Here is a 20,604-nt window from a genome sequence, read left to right as displayed (position 1 = left end):
CAGCAGGGAGAGATCTGGAGGGCACTGGCCCCTTACTGTCTTTCTAGTCAAGGCAGTTGTCCCTTGGTGTTCATCAGGAGGGGTGCAGGACCAAGATGGCTGTAGATATCACTCAATTTGCTCAGGTAAAGAGGCACATGTAATATCATGCATCTATTCTTCCATGCCTTGAACTCATTTTAGATTACATACATTGTGATATAACCTAAATGTTGTAGAAACACTTGATATTCTGTACTGGTCAATTACAAGAAAAAAAATCTATATAGTAGTACAGTTTCCCCCCAAATATTTTCCTCTGTTGACTGAATCCAAAGATACAGAGTCATGGGTACTGAAGTAGACTATATTTAAAATGTGACCATCGAATCCATTAAGGATGCCGAGTTTGCACTCTATTTCTATCTTTCTCCCCAGCCCTGAGTTACCTTCTGTGTTGACTCCTCCTTCTCCACCCTCACTTCTCAACTCTCATTTTGTAACAGAAAGCCTAGGGTTTCTCCTACAGCAGATGCTGATTTTAGCCACTCATCAAAACAACACCTGAAGTAATCAAGAAAGCCTCCAATGTCTTTGGCCTTTCTCAAGCACTGCCCCACTGTTTAATTCCTGCTTGGTGCCTTGAATTCACATTTCAAGTTTTAGAATTCTATTGCTTAACCTTTAAGGATCAGATCAATTCTTGCCATTTTCAAAAACATTTGGTCAGGAACAAGTTTCTCATTCTTTCAGAAAATGACAGACATACCCAACCTTCATAATATGTCTCTTATAACTAGAATTGTGTAGGACTATGAGCCACACAAAGACATTTTTATAGAGATATTTTGTTAACAGATATATTAAGTAAAAGCATAGTAAGGGGAAGGAAATGAGGACTAGATTATGGCCCCAGTGATAGAGGTTCAAATGACTGGATAAATTCCGTTTAGTCTATTGAGTCACTCACAACTAATGATGTACAGATTAAAATACACAAGACGAGGATAAAATATGGGTTATACATTTTATTCTTGGAGAAGTCACCTAGGTGAGAAACCAATGACCTGCAAAACCACTCCAAGGATCCACACCCAGGCTGCTCTTGGTGACTCAACCAGAAACAAGAGAGTGAGCTGGGGTAGATCCCAGACCATCCTACCCAGTCATGTCCACATCTGTGACCATGATCAAATGGGTGTGGTCAGTACAACAGGTACGGGGTGGATAGCTCACTGCACACAACTAGCTGGTCTTAAATGATAATCCCTCAAGCATCAATTAAAGTCAGCAGGTCACAGAAAATAAACTATGCAGGAGACACACAAGGAATGACATAAATGATAAATTGAAAAGACAGAAATGTATGCAGTATTCTATTTTGATTTAGGATTACCTCATGTCCCAGCTAAGTACATTAATCTCCCTGACATTGGGAACAGTATATTTCAATGGAAAGAAAACTGTAGACTGAATAGGAGACTTGTGGTTTGCACTGAACCCTCTATTATTTCCCTCTATCAACTTGAAAAAATGATTTCAATTCATTGAGCTTCAAGTAACTTTATCAAGAAAATGACAGAACTGAGGTAAAGAACTCATACCTCTATAACACGTGTGATATCTTTAAATAAATAAACAGTTAAAGCAATGCCATAGTGAAATGTTGCAGCAAATAAATGGCATGAAATGTTTCAACTTTGTTTCAGTTTCTAGTAGCTTTGGATCACTTCTTAGAGCATTTTCAGGGGGAAAATATTAGTAAAGAGTAATTGAGTCTTAAAATTATGTTCACTAATTATTCAGTCATGTGAAAAACCTGGTGAGGCAATAAGTAGTAGCCACTTTAAAACAGCTGCATTTTCAGGTATTCAACTGGTTGTACAACTTGTCTGAAGATCTGAGCAGGTAAGAGGTCTACTGTCATTTCTCTTTTGAATTTTTGCCTTTGCATCTTACAAGCACATAGCCCGCAGGATCATTGTTCAACAACAAACATCCAGGTATATTACGATAGGCATATTAATTTATAGTTTTTAGTATTAGAACACTTTATAATGTCCCATCACAAAATGGTGGGAATAATATTTTAGATTTCTGCACTCTTTTTAAGTGTATGTCAGTGTGCTGTTATATAAAGAACATAGCATATGACTACAGAAACAGAATTACTAGAATTATTACAAATATAACATTTTTTCAATGGGTAAAATGAAATAGCGGTTAATTCATATAAACGACCCTGCATTTTTGAGTGCTTGAAATGAACTTATTGCATTCACTAGTAACACTGGAGGCCAAGTCTAAAATCCCAGGTAACTTTTTGGAAAAGCTTTGTAAAATTTTGTAAAAATTTGTAAAATTTCATAGTTGAGTAAGTGAAATAGATTATAGAAAGTACTTTTGAGCTTTGCTTGCCAATTTTTAAATTCTTCTTGTACCACAGCCAGAAATCTTGAGAAATTCTTATATTTATGGGTACTATAAAATTACTCTAAAATGTCTGAAGCACTCTGGATGTGTCAGAAATATGTTACATACATGTAACCTCTCTAGGGCTTTTAATAGTTCAAAATAGTTCAATCTGAACATACTTCATTCATATTTCCCATTTCTTTATTTGATACATTATTAGGCATTACATATTTCTAAGATATGAATTTTCTTCAATGACATAACAAGCTACTCTTAACATTTACAAAAGCTTAATGTATGACATAGTCATCAAAAACAATATAGGCATTAATCAGATTATTCAGTTAGTTTGAGATCTTTCTTTATCATGACTCATTAGTCCACTTAATGGAACAGTTTTCTCTTCATTAACTTCTAGTATGTTACTCCTTAATGCATTCTTTAAAAGTCTGCATGTATTTCTTTTTGTATCTATAGTGGATTTTAAACGCAGTCAATACTTCACAAAATATTTTGCTTCAGAATGCAGTTGTGAAAAACCCAAGGTGTAATCATGATCACCATGGTCTTCTTAAATGGTCTGTCAAACATTTTCATTTATGTAAATTTACCAAGCTAGCAGAATTCAATCTCATGTCAGCCTGCAGGAAATGTCATTGTCTCCCCAGTGAAACTTTCAGGGTGGCTACTACAAACCTTCACTGGTGGTGCAGTGTCAGAAGCAAGCAAATTAATTAATTAACTAATTAATTAATTAATTAAATCCCTGACAATGATGTGAAGTGGTTTTTTTCTTTATTTTCACGTAACAATAAAGGCAACAAATTATTCCTAAGTATAACAACTGGGACAGATGCCAGAGGTGACAGAACACTGTCTAAGATGAAAATATTACTAAAACATGATCTGGGCATATCACATCAAATGCATTGTTTGTTGTTGTTTTTGTTGTTGTTGTTGTTTGGTGTGTGTGTGTATGTGTGTGTACACATATATAGAGAAAGAGAAATAGATACATATATAGAAAATATATGATGGATGCATGGATGGATGGATAGGTAGATAGAATTATACATTCTGCATGTATAATTGTTTGAATCTTATAATAAACTATGAAGATCCATGTAATTAGGAACATCTTCAACAAAATAACACAGAAAATTACATCAATCTGTTATGAGTTAACAAAGTAGAAATTTCCACCAAGATAGTTTGCAAGGTGGCTGGTTCAATTACTGCAACAGGGTTCATTAATTATAACTACAAAATGTTAGCAGCAATGTAGTTTAGGGCTCAAGGCTTGTTTATATGAGGTACAAGGGGAACATAGTACATATATAGGTTTTTATTTTCCTATTCTAAATCCTTTTGAACAGATATAGCTAAAAGTTTTAAATAGCAGGAGCCAAGATATGATGTTTATTATATATTCACATTACATTATAAGCCAAGTAAGAGCTTATAGATTATAAAAAGTTTAGAGAACTGGTTGTGAGGAGTGCATAAGGCTAGCCAGAAGCTGCACAGCTCACCGAATCAGAAACCCTCAAAGTATGCCTAGAGGAGAACACTTACATCTAATTTCCAGTTGGAGACTCCAGCATCACTAGGAAACAATGCCTTCTCATGGAATCTCCTTGCTAAATCTCTTTGACACTTGTAGTTCATGGTGTTCCTCATCACCTACATAATTCTCATTCAAAATTCTGTATCCTTTTTTCTGACAGTTACCTCTCTTCAGGAAAACCACAAGTTTTAAGGTCAAAGTCTCTGTTTCTATTTGGATTTGCTCATTTTTAGAATCTACAACAAAAGAATGACAAAATATAAAATAATGTGGCAATGTCCTTAAGAATCCATTGCTTTACCTATTATTTATGCATTTTAAATTTATAAAACATTATAATATAATTTGCACAATTGAACATTATAAAATAATTTCCACATGTTGAATATATGAAGACATGAGTATATCCTTTCTGGGGAGTGACTCTAAGTCTTCTCATACAATAGTCAATTGTCCCATTACTGCTAAACTCGACTCCAGCCCCCTTTGAACACATCTTCAATTTAAACATTTAATCAAAGTATCAAGGCATCGGCATTCAAGAGTCTTTCATTTTAAAATAAAATATTTACTAAATTTTCTATATGAAACATTTGTCACAAGTCTTCTCCAGGAAATTATTGTTACATGAATAGCATAATAAACTGATGAAAATAGAACTCTGGCCATGTTTCACCTTCATAGAAAAGAGAACTTGGCATTCCTGTCAGAAGTGGGAGGGCAAGGAAATGTAGCTTCCTTATGGGTGGTACTTTTGAAAGATTATGCTTTAATGTTCTAATTATAGTAAATCCATCTTTAGTTCCTGACAGCCTTTGTTTCAAAATGTGTTCAGACTCTGTGACTCTTCTCCAGCCCCTAGTTTCATTCAAGTAGCAATCACATCTGACCTGGATTCAGTGAATATAATTTTGGCTCCTTAATGTTTTTACTTAAAACTTTAGTTAAAAATTTGTCTCAAAAATCAGACACACTTGTAACATGAAGCACTAAGGAGCCCTAGACAAGGATTAGAGTTTGGGGCTAGCATGGTATAAACAGTAAGACCCTATTTCATAAAACAACAGAAAGAGAAGAAGGAAGAGGGGGAGGGAGGAAAGAAGAAATGTCTAGATAATGAACTAAGTTGTCAGATCTTGTTTCTCCCTTCATTTTCTGTACATTATTCATCACTCTGTAGTTCCAAGAGTATTTGAAGAATCATCATAAGATGCTATATTCAATGAGGGCATATTATTAAACTTGTAAACCATCTCTTCTACTGCAAGAATACTAGCATCTGGTTATAGTGGCACATACCTTTAATGCTATCACTCAGGAAGCAGAGGCAGGCAGCATGCAGATCTCTGTCAGTTCCCAGCCAACTAAGGCATTATAGAGAGACGTTGTCTAATAAATTCATAGCTGCTTAAATAGTCAGATTTCTACTCAATTATTTATTTGCATTTTAAATTAGTTAAATCTGGTCAAGTCTAGTGTTATGAAAAACAGGTTACATAACACAATTTAATAGTAGCTTTCAAATTCTTTGACTAGAGAACATAATTCTGCAGAGAAAATATATCTTTGCTACATGAATTTTGAGTTTCTTTCCTTTTTATATTTTATCCTCTCTGTAAAGGCAGGCTTCCAATGATCTACACTACATTGATTTCATAACACATTTTTTATTTAGGCTATAACTAAAAGCATTGCTACAGAGTATAGGAAACATGATAAATTGCCAGTGACATAGCACTAATGCTGTCACTACACATAAAGAAAATATCAAAACTAATTAACTTTACTTATAGACTGACACTTATTAAATAATAACTTACTATTCTGTATCTACATATAGTTTGAAACAATTTCAATGCAAAGTTCAAATGCAAAATTTTACAGTCAGTACTCAAAAAAATGAAGGAAGGTGAAACTAAAATGCACTTTTAAAAAGGAAATGCAAACACCCTCTCCACTATGGCTAGGAGTCTTAGGTCACCAGGAATCCATAGATTCCTGAGAATTTCTCTAACACCAGGTTTCTCCCAACCCCATAATGGCTCCCTCTATCAAGGTATCTCTTTTATTGCTCTTCCTCTCCAGCCCTCCCCAACTTGGCCTTCTCCATCCCTCATGTTTCCAACACCCATCCCCTCCCTTTTATGTCCTCTCCCAGTTTACCCAGGAGATCTTAACTATATTCCCTTCCTGGGGTCCTCCATGTGTGTCCCACTCAGGGTCCTCCTCTGTAGCTAGCTTCTCTGGAGCTGTGGATTGTAGCCTGATTATCCTTCTGTCTAATATCCACTAATGAGTGAGTACGTACACACCATGTTTGTATTTCTAGGTCTGGGTTACATCACTAAGGATAATCAGATTAGTGACTATCTTAAATGTCATCAAAGGACTTACATCCAGTAACTGATGGGTGCAGATGCAGTGACCCACAGACAAGTATAAAAGAGGGAGGAGGGATCATATGAATAAGTGGAAGGGGGGTCAAGATCATGATGGGAAAACCACAGAGACAGCTAACTGGAGTTAGTGGGAGATTAAGGATTCTGGGGAACCTCCATGGGCCTGAACTAGTTCCTATGAATGTGGGTGACAGATATGTGGCTTGATTTGTTCAGAGAAGGGGTGCTGGCAGTCGAATGAGGGCTATTCTTGGGTGCATGAAGTGGCTTTTTGAGCCCATTCCTTATGGTAGGATACCTTACTCAGCACTGTTACAGGTGGGGAAGGTGTGCTTGGTTCTGCCTCAATTTGGTATTCCAGACTTTGTTTATGCCCCAAGGGAGATCTTACCCCTCTGAGGGGTAGATGGAGGGGGGGGGGAGTAAAGGCAGGCAAAAGGGAGGGAGGGGGAACTGGGGTATATATGTAAAATGAAAAATAATTTTAAAAAGATTCACCAAGTTATAATTTCAATATTCAGTCAAATTCTAACCTAGATATTCTGTTTCAAACTTTGGGAATTCTACCTTTTAAGGGTAACTTATTATTCTCTGAAACCCTACAGCTTTCCATAGTTATTGTGTGAATGGCAAAGAATGGTATGTGCTGGTCAGTTTTTGTCAACTTGGCATAAACTAGAGTCCCCTGAGAGAAGCATACCACAATGAAGAATTGCCTCTACAAGACTGGCCTCTGGGCATGGCTGTGTTATGTTTTCATGATTAATGTTTGATATGGAAGGGCTCAGCCCACTATGGGCATTGCTAGATCTAGGTAGGTGATTCTGGGTAGTATAAGAAAGCAAACTGAGAAGGGTGAAGAACAAGCCAATATTCTGCCATGGTCTCTTGCCTCTTTGTTTCTGCCATAAATCACTGCCCTAGTTTTACTTGATGATGGGCTACAACCTACTAGACAAATAATTCCTTTCCTTCCAAGTTGGTTTTGTTCAGTGTTCTATCATAGCAATAGAAACCAAACAAAAACATGTTGTGACCTTTGTGGTGGCTATTGTGCTTTCTTATGACAACAGACTCCAAACAAATATAAACAGTTTTCTATAGAGCTGTGGAATATGCCAATATCCATAAGGCATTAGTCAATACAATAGTGCCTTATACATAACAGGTATTTAAATAATGAATGCATAACCTGGTATTATCATATTTAGTTTTTAAAAACATAAAACTTTAAAGTAAAACAGACCTCTGTTTTTCCAGATGTCACCCTTTTTACTATATCTGTGACAACAGGTAAAGTAAGTAGGCTTTCCCATTTGTTTGCTAACATATAAAGTGATGATAGCATTGCTATTTATTATACAAGGACATCATAAGCATCAATAATAACCTAAGTCATGTAAAACACACCAGTACCATGTCTCCAGTATCCATAAAGGTTGAATGAAATAAACTTCAGTGATAATGTTCTGTATTGATACATCACTCATTTATAATACAAATCTACTAGGAGACTGTCACCTTGGTAAGTTTTGAAAAAAAAAAAAAAGGTGTTCATGGTTGCTAATATTTAATGTGTAGTTATTTTATGTCACATGTTTCAAACTTCATCTACCTTCATTACATCTAAAACAACTCATGTAAGAAAATGCTATTACTGCCTTCCTTATTCTTGAATGCATAGCAGGGATACAGAAAAAATTAAGTAGATTTCCCAGTGATACAGAGCTAAACTTCTTAATTAGGATATATCCTCAGGCAATCTAGTTCCATGATCTATAATATTCCATGCTATACTAAAGCACTTTCTGTGTACATGGGATGACTTTTCATATGGTATAGGGACTAACAGCAAGAAAATACACCTTTGAAATATGTCCACTAAAAGTCAAAGAACTGCAGAGTAGGAAACTGTTCTTCAGATTGCTGTAATGCTACTTGGTGCACATATGATATACATTCTCACAGATGAGGTAAAATAAGACAGATGAAACCAGCCTGCACAAAGAACAAGAGGAGTGCTCTATCAATGCATGCAATATCACCTAGTCAGTTATTCATTCATTAAACAGTGTCTGTGAGTTAAGTACCATTGCTAAAGCTTTATGGAATGAAGCAGGCCCCTGTGTGGGAAGTGTTCTATAGTTTTCCATTAGTGTCAGTAATGTTACAGTTATTGTCTGGTACAGCACAAGCAACTGACCCTGTCTACATACAGATCTCCATTGTCACACTAACCCTACAACACTAAAATAAAAGATAGTTTTAATTAGAATGGAGCTTACTAATACTAACAAACCAGAGTTTCAATATGATGCATTTTAATTACAAAAAATGAAACAGCCTTGATAGTTTCACTTAAGGGATGTAATTGTACCATGGCTGTAATGCCTGACTGTGCAGCTGAAAATAACAGTAGGTCTAGTGAGTGATATGTTCCATATATATCAATGCTCTTTATGATTAATACTCCATAGGATAGGTAAAAAAAAATTTCTGGTTTGATAACTGTAGTGAGATAGTCCTTCTGTGGCACTCACCACGCCCATTGGGGGGTGGAGCCATGGGCGGAAGTGACCTGTGGAGGGAGGTTGGAGAGAGAGCAGGAAAAGCTCTCTTTCTGGCCTGACTCGGACAGGAGAGCATGGGGTTGAATTTCCTGGTATTCATCTGTCTAGGTTGTAAGTTATTTCTCCTTGAATAAACATCTATTCGGCCTATTTGTTTATCCTGATCCTTATTTAACCGCAATAGATAACTTTACATGATAAGTGGCAGCAATCAGCTTCCATGCCAATTTTATAGGGAAATTAATAAAGCAAGTTCAGGCACATTTCTGTTGCATGGAAAGTATTAGAGCATTTTTTTTCCCCTGTGAAATAACTTCTTTTTTCCTGTCACTAACAAATCTTAGTTCTGAGTAACACCTTCTAAGGTAATTTCTTCCTCAGGGCCTTATACACATCTTCCTGCCAACACGGACATGAACCAGAACAGTGGAGAGTTTCCACTAAGCACAGCTGATATTATGATCAATGAAATTTTTCATTTTTCTAAATTAATCACTGAGCCTATGATTATTGAATCAGAGAATATAGTTTATTAACCTATAAGCCTATAAATTCTCTTTCAAATATTAAAGTTTCCTACTTCCACCATGCTGTCTACAAAGTCTAGCAGGCCAAGCTTGCCTTGACCTGCATTTAAAGTCTCAAATATTACTTTTGTTTCTGTCCCTTCAAATATGTGACTCAGATTTCTCTGAGAACAAGTTCTGATCTTTTGCTAACTACAAAGTCTCATCTCTCTTTAATGTGTCTTTTATAAATTACATCCCTGAAGTAAAACTTCAAATGGAAGATCAAATCTTTAAAATGATGGCGTATGTATTAATGTGTCTGCTCCTTCACCAAAACAAAATAATCCAAAGAAAGAATGACAAAAATGCATTGTATGTCTTTATTGTTTCCATTCTTTTGCTTGTTTTCTTGGATTGCAATTACATATTAAAATTGTATCTCACTTAATCAGATTAGATTTTATTGGTTTTTGATGTACCACAGTATTAAAATGCATTTAACGGAAGCTAATTTTTAAGCTGCTTAATTTCTCAGAGACAAAGACATTGCCAAATAACATAGAATCCAACTCATAATAAGAAAAAGCATGAATGAAACATATACAACTCGAGAAACTACATAGGGCATACTTGTCTTTTTAAATGAATATAGAAAATTTAAATGATTTTCTATATGTTATATTACTTATTTCAGTAATGTCAAATTAGTTTGAGATACCACTTACCAGCAAATGTCAACACATAAACAATTTTTCTAAAATTACTATAACAATTCAAAATAACATATAACAAAGTAAAATTAAATAATATCCTAATAACTATTTTACCTTTGCATTATAGGGAATGTAATGTTTTGATAATGCTTCAGGCGTATGCATCCATGTTTTGTCTGTAACAGAGAAAATGCAGTATCAAATTAAACCACCATTTTTTATAATGCTGTGTTCATACATTCTCACCTGAAGGAAATCTATACTGGGGAAGACACTCTAACTTTTAAACTTTCTTAAATTAAGATGCTGTAACTGGAAATGATTAAGGTGTTATTGTGTTCTTACTATGAAAGTCATCCATTAATTATTAGGGTGTCACTATGCAGATAAGGCTGGGCATAGCACAATTGCTGTCCTTCTGTTACAAACACAACCACTTCTCCTGGTCCTTACTTTATAAGAAATATATAGTGGAGCTATGAGCAAAACCAAACATGCATTTTAAGATAAGTATCCTTTTTTCTTTTATTTAATCCTTTCAAAATTCATCTGAGATGATTTTAAATTATGTCAACAGAAACTAATATGGTATCATTAATATGGGTTTTACAAAGTGGAGGTGCATAAAGATGAAAAATTGCATATATTTCTGTAATGTCACTTGTTTTGGGACAATACAAAATACCTATATTAAACACATTTATGTGCTAGCAAGTTTCTAAGATAAAACATTGAAGGGTCAACGGCATCATGACTATTTCTGTGCACATAGCATAGCAATTCAGAGCTGTAAGTGGGTAAAATAAATTAAGAAGCATGCATATAAGATTTAAACATAATATTGACAATGTCATTTAATTTGTTAAAATGTTAAAGGGCTAGAGAGACAGATCAGTAGGATCTATCACCCTGCACAAAACTCGAGAACAACTGGATCAAAGATCGCAACATAAAACCAGACACACTAAACCGGATAGAAAAACAGGTGGGGAACAGCCTTGAATGTATTGGCACAGGGGTAAATTTTCTGAACAAAATGTCAATAGCACAGGCACTAAGAATGGCAGTTAACAAATGAAAACTCATGAAAGTGAAAAGCTTCTTCTGTAAAGCAAAGAACATTGTCAATAATACAAAATGGCACCCTAAGAATGGGAAAACATTTCAACAACTCCATTGCTCAACTATGTTCATAGCAACATTATTTGTAATAGCAAGATCCCAGAGGCAACTGAAGAAAGGATAAAGAAGATGTGGCACATCTACACAATAGAATACTACTCTGCAGAAAAAAATAATGGAATCTTGAAATTTGCAGGCAAGTGGATGGCACTTGAAGAAACCATTCTGAATGAGGGAACCCATCACAAAAAGAGGAACATGGTATGTACTCACTCATATATGGATTTTAGACCTAGAGCAAAGGATCACCAGCCTATAATCACACCACCAGAGGAACTGGGATACAGGTATATTCTAAGAGATTCATATAAAGTCTCTCACAGAAGGGAGAAGTGACAAGTCCCCCAGAGCACAGGGGAAGTGGGGGAGGGTCAATGACTGGAGAGAGAAGTAGGAAAAGGAAAAGGGGAGGAGAGAGGAAAGAAGATGCGACTAGGAAGATTGAGTCAGGGTAGAAATAGAAGACAGAAGAGAGAGGGAGAGAGAGAGAAGCCAGAAGAGAGAGGGAGAGAGAGAGAGAGAGAGAAAGAGCTAACATAAAAGAGGAAGCCATTATTGGTTTGAAGAGAAAACTGAACCTAAAGAAAGGTCTAGAGACCTACAAGACTGCAGCCAACTAACAATTTGAGCAACCGTGGAAAGGCTACCATAAATGCCCTTTCTGGATAGTGAGATCAACAACTAACTTATCCACCATCATGGAGCTCTCATCTAGTTCCTGTTGGAAACATAAGCAAACACCCATAACTAAACATTGGGTCAAACTAGAATCCAAATGCACAGGGAGAGGACAAGACCAGGTTGTAGAAACACATAGAGAGAGCTGACTTGAATAAGAAGGAGCTAACGGGCCCCAGACTGATAGCTGGGAATCCAGCATGGGACTGACTCAGGCCCCCTGAATATGGGTCTCAGCTAGAAGGACTGAGCAGTCTAAGGGACCTCAGACAGTGGAACCAGGATGTATTCCTGGTGCACAAAAGGACCTTGTGGACACATCCCCCATGGAGGGATACTGCCCTAACCTAGAGACAGGAGAGAAGTCCTAGTCCCTACTTCAAATGTCTTGACAGATTTACCTGACCCCACGTGGATGGCATTGCCCTACATGTGGAATTGGAGTGGGGGGATGGGAGGGACGGGTGGTCAGGGTGCATATGAGGGGGGAAAGAGGGTAAGAGGGAGGGAGGGTAAGAAAAGAGGGAGAAGGAACTGGGATCGACATGTAAAACAAACAAATAAATAAATAAAACAACTCCTTATCTGAGACAGGACTATACTCATAGATTGGTTCCTAGCCCAACTATCATTATAGAGGTTTCATCCAGCAACTCATGGAAACAGAAGCAAACCCATAACCAAACATTAGGCAGAGCTCAGGGAATCCTGAAGAAGAGGGGAAGAAAGGATTGTAAATCCCAGATGGGTCAAGGACACAAAGAAACACACACACTATCTAACCTGGGCTCATAAAAGCTCAAAGAGACAGAACCAACAACCAGGGAACCAGCTGGGGCCTGACTTAGACCTTCTGCTAATGTGGTATAGCTGTGTAGCCTTTTCTTTGTATGGGACTCATAACGGTGAGAACAGGGATGTCTCTCACACTGCTCCCTGATTTTGAGACCCTTTCCTTCTGTCCGGTTGCAGCATCCAGCCTTAATAGAGGAGGAGGCACCTACTGTCACTGAAATTGGATATACCATGGGTGGTTGATAACCATGGAATTCCTGCCTGAAGAGACACAGTGGAGGAGGAGTGGATGAAAGGGGGTAGAGGGCTGGGAAAACAGGGGAAACTGCAGATGGAATGCAAACACAAAAAAAAGCTTTTGAAAAAAATACTTGTTGCCCTTGCAGATGACTCTGGTTCAGTTCACAGCACCTACACAGTGACTCAAAGGGATGGCAATTCCGGTTCCAGAGAATCTGATTGTGCTCTTCTGGCATCCAGAGGTACCAAGCATGCACATGGTACACAGATATACATACAGGCAAAACACAACATTACACATAAAGTAAAAGTAAATAAATCTTTTTTAAAAGTTGTATTATCTAGATTCACATCTTATTTATACTTTTTATAATTACTAGTAAATATGACTAAATCAAGAATAGCTTTAAAGATTTTTTTCAGATAGTCTTGTTTTTTTTACACAGAAGGTTTTAGATAAAGTGCTGGGAAGATGTCTCAGTTGATAAAGTGCTTGTTGAATAAGCATGAGGACATGAGTTCAGATTCCCAGCACTCATGTGAAGTGGTAGGTACTACAGCTCATGCTGTCATATTAGATCTGGGGAAGATGAAGACTATAGAATCCCTAGGACTTTTGTTACAGACAATGTAGACAATGAGTAAGCTCCTCATTCAGTGAGAGATACAGTCCAAAAAACAAGGTTGATAGTGATTGAGGTCTGACCCGGACATTAATTCCTGTCTTCTACACATGCACACATATGTGTATATACTTATGCACACACACACACACACACACACACACACAATCATAACATAAAATTTGGTAGGCTTGGTGGCTCAAGACTGTAATACCTAAACTCAAGAGCTCAGGTCAGGGAGATGACTCTAAGTCTGAGTGATGGCCTGAGATACATAATGAACTGCTAGATACTAAAAAATGAGACTCTGTCTCACAAAATAAAGAACACTGTAAATTAAGTATTACACATCAAAACAGTGAAAATGTCAAAGGTTTGGCTTTAATAAGTTTGAAAAAAATATAATTTCTCTTTTCATCTTTTTAAACAATTCATCTCAAGCTACTGTCCAGGATGATGTAATGTCAAACTGTTAGAGAATACAATGTCATGAGAGTTCGTCCCTATCCTGAAGTAGAAAGAGAAGAGATTCTCTGTGCTAGTCATTGTTACTGGAAGACTAGAGCCCTTCTCTGCCACTGTCTCAAACCCAGTAACCTAGATAAAAGGTAGGCACACAGGGGCATTTGAAGACAAAATAACATGAACATAATAGGATGGTTCTTTCTTCATTGTCAAATTGATTGGACATGGAGTAAGTCAGGGGATACACATCATAATGTATTTCAAGGACTTTCCAGATAGGTTTAATTCAAGAGGGTATCTCCTACCTAAAAGTAGTCACCAGCCTCTTGCATGTTTAAAAAGAAACAAAAGAGAAACAGATGAAACCTGTTACTGCTTTCTCCTCTATTTCCTGGCCCATCAAGATGTTAGTATCCCAACCATGTATGTTCAATAATGTGAATCTCAACCCTTCTCCACCACAATGGGAACACCTATTCCAAACTAAATAAACACCTATTCCAAGCAAAATAAATTATTCCTTCCGTAAGCTGCTTTCGAGTTTTAACACCATGTCATAAAATCTAACTATACCTATATTTGATTTCCAGTGGATAAGCTGAAATTTCTGACAAAAATCAATGTTCACACAATATCCAGTATTGTAGTTTATGGGTTGTCTATCATATATAACTTTGTTTTTAGGTAGAGTTCTTATAAAACTGGAAAGATATCTTAAAAAGTTCTTAGTACCAGCCAAATTAATATAATGATTAAAAAAAAAAAAGAAAAAAACAGAGACAGACAAATTATTGTTGTTAACTGATGGATGTTGTAGGTCCTAGACAGGTGAGTCCAGCTGTTGGCCCTTGGTCACCATTTCTAACCACAGAAGCAGTAAGATAATGAGACTGTTATATAAATAGGGACATAAGACATTTCAGACCATGCCCACATTCCTTCCAATTACACTAAAAGCACTTATTCAAATTTAACAGGCACATAAAAGGAAATGCCAATATTTCAAAATACTTGACAAATGCAAACCACTCCAATGCTAGGCCAACAAATATAGGTTATATTTAGATAAACATATTATCAGAAAAATGTAATAATTTCATTGTTTTTGTATGATGAGAGCTCAAAATAACACAAGAAAAGCATATGTTTCTAGTATATTCCATTTAATATAAAATGTTGTTGAGCTAATGGATATAAAATAAAATTTCTGAAAAGAAGAAAATAACTCTTAATATTTTTGGGTGCTAAACATTATAATTACACTTACTTATCAATGTCAATTGGTAAGTTAAAGAAAACAAAAGTGAAATCAGTAACATTTATTAACATATTTTGCTGCATGATTTATTTTTTAATACAATGTGAATTAAGCAATTCAAAAATACTAACAGAAAAAAAAAGAAACATAACATAAAGGCAACCATTAAAGTCTAGCCCATGATGCTAGCTAGAACAGCTTGTAAGAAGTTTTTCAGAATAGCTCAGAAGCATGCAATTCCCATCTATGCAGCATTTTCCCTGTCAGGACATCTACAAAGAGCATCAGAAAAGGGGCTAGAGTTAAGACAGGAAAGAAAATAGCTATGTGTGTGTACTAGATGGTCATGGCTTTACCTGACACTCTTGAACCAGTTAATGGGATTGTGTGCATTGACTAAGTAAACTGGGAAAAAGAAATGAGCTCTTCCTGATGGAGGGCCTTTTTGTCTGTTTAAAATACTATGCATATTACGTGCTGATACTAGTTACTGGAAACACACTGAATTAGATAGTTTTCCAATATAGGACTATGACTCCAGATGTTAAGATTACTTGAATTCTCTCATTAAATTCAAATTTTCCATTTCAAATTAAACATAATGCTATTGTTTTTCCAGCATATGCAAGTATATCTTATTATATAATAAATAGCCACAAACTCACCACCCTATTGGGACAAACGTGACACATACTAGAGGAGAACATCTTCCAGGGCAGCTCTGATGAGCATCATCAGTGTTCAAGAATAAAGGATCCCTGTGGTGATAATCTTTCTTGCACAAATAAAGCCTGTCTAGGGGTCAGAGAATAGAGTTTGCCACTAGCTAACCAAAAAAAAAGTCTGGAGGTCTGTACAGAGAGACAGGAAGTGTCACAGCTGGGCAGAAACAGGATATAAGCAGGTAGAAACAAGAAATCACTTCTCTGCAGAGATTCTTAGGAGCTAAGGTGTGGCTGTGGCTTGCTCCTTCTCTATGATCTCTCAACATTTCCCTCTATATCTGACTTTATTATCTAGACCAATAAAGAACTCCTTTTACAGATCCCTGTTAATCATCTCCTTGACTATGGTGAAGCCAGGTAAGAACTGGTGTCTCCCCTTTCCCTTCTCCCATTTGATAGGATAAGCCTTCTCCATTTCATAAGCATCAAAACAGCAGGTAATGAATAGAAGGGGAAGTTCCTAGTGGGGAACAGATAACGTAGGTCAAGATTCCCTTTTCTGTGAAGGCTTCCAAAACTGAGATGATGAAAGGCCGATTTCCTACTAAAATAAAGTGGTACAATTTTCTTTAAAACCCTTCAGGGGATTATTATTTCTAATTTTTAGCCCACAACTATGCTACTCAAAATGATATGGATACTTTTCTATGGTTGAAGGGTGAACAGAGGGTTGAGTATGCATCTCCATTGGTAGTGTATATTTTTTTCTGGCATACATGAAAGCCTAGGTTCCATCCAGCATGTATAACACCAGGTATGGTAGTTCAGACTGTTTTCTCAGCATTTAGTGCTCTTGTTTAGCAGCAGGAGTGGACCCTCTGTGAATTCCTCTTTAATACTAAGAGTCACAACTGATAGTCAAATTTAAGTAAAATGTATGTTATTGAGCTCTAACTTAAAGGCAGAACAAAATACTGACAAATAATTTCCTGAGTAGGATAATCATTAAACTCAGAAAAAAATGAAGGAAATAATAAAGCAAGGGAAGAAATTACAAGTGTATGTATTTCCACTTTCCCCCTGGCTGTTCTTCCTTTGTGCATGAATGTGTCAAACTCATATTCCATTGAATTAGAATCTTACCCTTGAGATTTGTCAATTAAAAACAATCCAAATATCTTTTAAGTAAATATTGAATTCAAGATGGGGCCTTTGGCTTTAAAGCCTTGAGTAAGACAACTGTAATTAGATCTATGTATATTAAAAGGCCTGGCCTTTGTGAACCAGCTGATGAGTTGTGACACTAGTATTTTACAGCAGACACTACAAGGTTATAGGGCTGCTTCCAGAGTTTGGTACTACAAAAAGGAAACAGCATTTCCATTTTAGTGGGTTTTAAATCAGAGTCAAGTTATAGACATCAAACAATGTCACAATGCTTTATTTTATTCATAATAACAAAAAATAATGTCTTTAAAGATTCACAGGTTTGAACTGTGTCAAAGAACATATTGTGTAAATTCCCACTGAATCCACTAGTCTCTTATACTACACACAAGTATTTGTACCTCTTACTTCAAAAACTATAATTTAATAATATCATTATTCCTTATCAATTAGAATAGTTTTTCCTTTGCTAAATAAGTGGCTGTTTAGTTTACACTTATGTGCACATCATTACAGTAAATGCCATGGCTGAAAACATAGCCTTTCAAATAAATAATGAAAAACAGTCCTCATGGCATACAGGGAATTCTCAACTTTACTTTCAGTGAAAGTGCTAGTTACCCCCACTTTTGTTTATGGTCCGGTTATGTTCAGTAAAAGTGTTTGATTGGAATGCATGGAGCCCTGAATTTGAAACTCAGCACCTCAGGAACATGTACAATGGTATATGCCAGTAATTCCAACAACTGCATCATGGAGGCCAGATGATTGAAATTCAAGTTCACCTTCCTAGGCCTAAAATGGGTACCTGAATCCTGACTCAAAGAGAAACTGGAGTTGGGTACGATATACATTCATTGGCTTCACTAAATAAAATAGAAGACTAATTCTTTAGTTGCTAGTTCTGGACTATCTATTGCTCACATATTAAATAATCATGGTTATTTTTACTATTTTGTCACATTTTAATTACCCTTGATGATTAAAGTCAATTTCTAAAACTCTATATAGATAATAATGCAATAATTAGATTTTCTATGCCCTTCTTTGGCAGTTTACAATATCTACCTAAATTTATAGTGCAGAATGCAACCTATAACTGTTTATCTATAATCTTATCACAGATTTCATATCATTCTTTTCCATGCAATTTAACAGCATAGCATACAATTTCTAGAGAACATATAATATGTTCATATGTATTATGAAAGAAGCATAGTAATTCTACTATTTCATTAATGTACAACAAAAATGTATTAATAATTAGTTGTTGCAGACATGAATTGTTCTAATTAAAATCTACTGGCTCAATACATGTGAAAAGCTAATGTCTTACTTCTGCTTTATTAGTAGCATTGATTGGACTCCCAGGTTCTCTTACCTTTCTTCCTGCTGAAAGCACGGTTCATGATGTGGATGGATCTTCCCAGCTGTTCAGCTCAGTAACACTCAATATCCTGAAAAAAAAAAAAAATTAATGAGGCATTGTTGACCAACATACTCTGTGTTTACAACAGTTTTTGTTTGCTTTTTTGAGAAAAGGTCTTGCTGAAGTGCTGAGAATAGAGTGTGCAATGCTACACTCAGCTCTTAGTGCATTTTAAATTACAGAGCCTTTAAGAAATGCTAAATACTCAACAAGCAACCGTCTGCCCAGTCTCACATGACAATAGATAAAGATAAAATATTATGGAATACTATTAGGGTCAGAGTTAAGTGCAATATGTCAGCTCACAGTCTTCCAAGGCATGCATATTATTTATTATATTTATCTGTAAATATGTAAATATAAGGAAGAAGGGTATGTTTCTTCTGAACTTGTTGAAAATAAATAAATCAATATTAGGGAATCTCCTAAACAACAGATATAGAGAGGAAAATTATTATGCTTTGAAAAGTAAACTCATTTTATAAATACATTCACTATATAATACATTTAAGGGATTTTTTTTTTTGTTCTACAAAAAGATTTTCCAACTCAGACACTTTATTTTACTCAGCTAATGTTTTCATGTAAAAATTACTTCTAGATACCTTCTCAGCAATACTGCACATTAACAGTTTATGAGGAGGTTAAGGTTAGAATCCCTACTTGGAGGCCCAGCAAGAGTTAAGTTTATGGAAGAATGCGGAAGAACTATTTTCTTTAAGAGGCAGACACTCTTGAACTGATATTACATTGGTCATCACTAGTTAGTACTGCCAGAATATTCCAAAGTAACTCAAAAGACTTTTTGGAATTACAATATATTATCCTTTCATAACTTACATTGTCATCTTTTACAATTACTTCAATCATGATGATGGGAGATGTCATTCTGTAAATATGTTTCTCATATTGGTTAATGAATAAAGCACTGTTGGCCAATAGGAAAGCAAGATAGGTGGGACTAGGAGACTAGGAGGAAAGAGGAAGAAGTAGGGAGGAGTTTCAAGATGTAGGACTAACAGGGTAGTCCACTGGGCCCTCTCTCTGGTAAGATAAGACCACATGGAAAGACTTGGATTGATAGAGATGGGTTAATATTTAAGACAAAGCTGGCCAATAAAAAATACTAGTAACAGGCCAACAGCTTTATATCTAATACAGCATCTCTGTGTGTTATTTGGGGCTGGTGTGGCTGTGGGACCAGGCCGGTGGAAAACATACTTGTAAAAATATGAAGTTAAAATATCTGTTTAATAAAACATTAGCTGAGTAAGATGAAGTGTCTGATTTGGACAGCCATTTTGCAGAACAAAAACTAACTTAGCCAAGTTATTGTATGTGTGAATCTATTTATAGAATGATTTTACTTTTAAGAACATAATAATTGTTTTTCCTATCACTGTTGTTAAGGAGAACTCCAAAATTGACTGCTTTTGTTTACGAGTTCAAAAGAAAAGTAACCTTCTTCCTTTAAATTTATAGATAAATATAATAATGTGCATGCCTTGGAGGATATTGAGCTGACATATTGTCTCTTATAGTATTACATAATGCTTATCTTTATTTATCTTCCATGATAATCCTGATTACAGAAAGCAAGGGGAGTTCACATGTTCAACTGACCCTCCCAATTCTGTGGGCTTTAGTCTTCCAAGCATCAAGAGAGCAAGGGGACTCATGGTAAGGCCTTTCCACAGCCTCATCACTTATGCCCAAATTTCAGTTGACAGAAGAGAAAGATCAAGAATTGATTTTGGTTTGGGAAACACTTTTCCCACCACATTCCTATCCTCAGTCCTGTCACTTTCTCATGAGGAGTATATCCAGCTTTTCATCCTGAGTATGTCAATCAGCATAGAAGCTCCATTCCAGGGGTACTCTTAACACCCAAGCTAGCCTTAAAACATTGGACTGTGCATCTCTCATTAATGTGATCTTTACTTACTTAAT

At 36.0% G+C, this 20,604-nt stretch overlaps 1 protein-coding gene across 2 annotated transcripts in view; it reads right to left on the bottom strand.

The window, feature by feature from the left end:
* The window catches only part of Gulp1 (GULP PTB domain containing engulfment adaptor 1), a 235,411-nt gene that overhangs the window by 70,646 nt on the left and 144,161 nt on the right, over window positions 1-20,604 (bottom strand). For both annotated transcript variants that reach the window (XM_051190105.1, XM_051190106.1), the window contains exons 2-3: window positions 18,607-18,682; window positions 10,267-10,328 (exon numbers count right to left, since the gene is read on the bottom strand). In XM_051190105.1, the coding sequence (XP_051046062.1) occupies window positions 10,267-10,328; window positions 18,607-18,634 (90 nt within the window). In that variant the 5' untranslated portion in view covers window positions 18,635-18,682. The remainder of the gene's footprint in view (window positions 1-10,266; window positions 10,329-18,606; window positions 18,683-20,604) is intronic.

Source organism: Phodopus roborovskii, unplaced genomic scaffold, assembly GCF_943737965.1.
Source record: "Phodopus roborovskii unplaced genomic scaffold, PHOROB, whole genome shotgun sequence".
NCBI lineage: Eukaryota > Metazoa > Chordata > Mammalia > Rodentia > Cricetidae > Phodopus > Phodopus roborovskii.
This window is presented reverse-complemented; position numbering and strand designations above follow the sequence as displayed.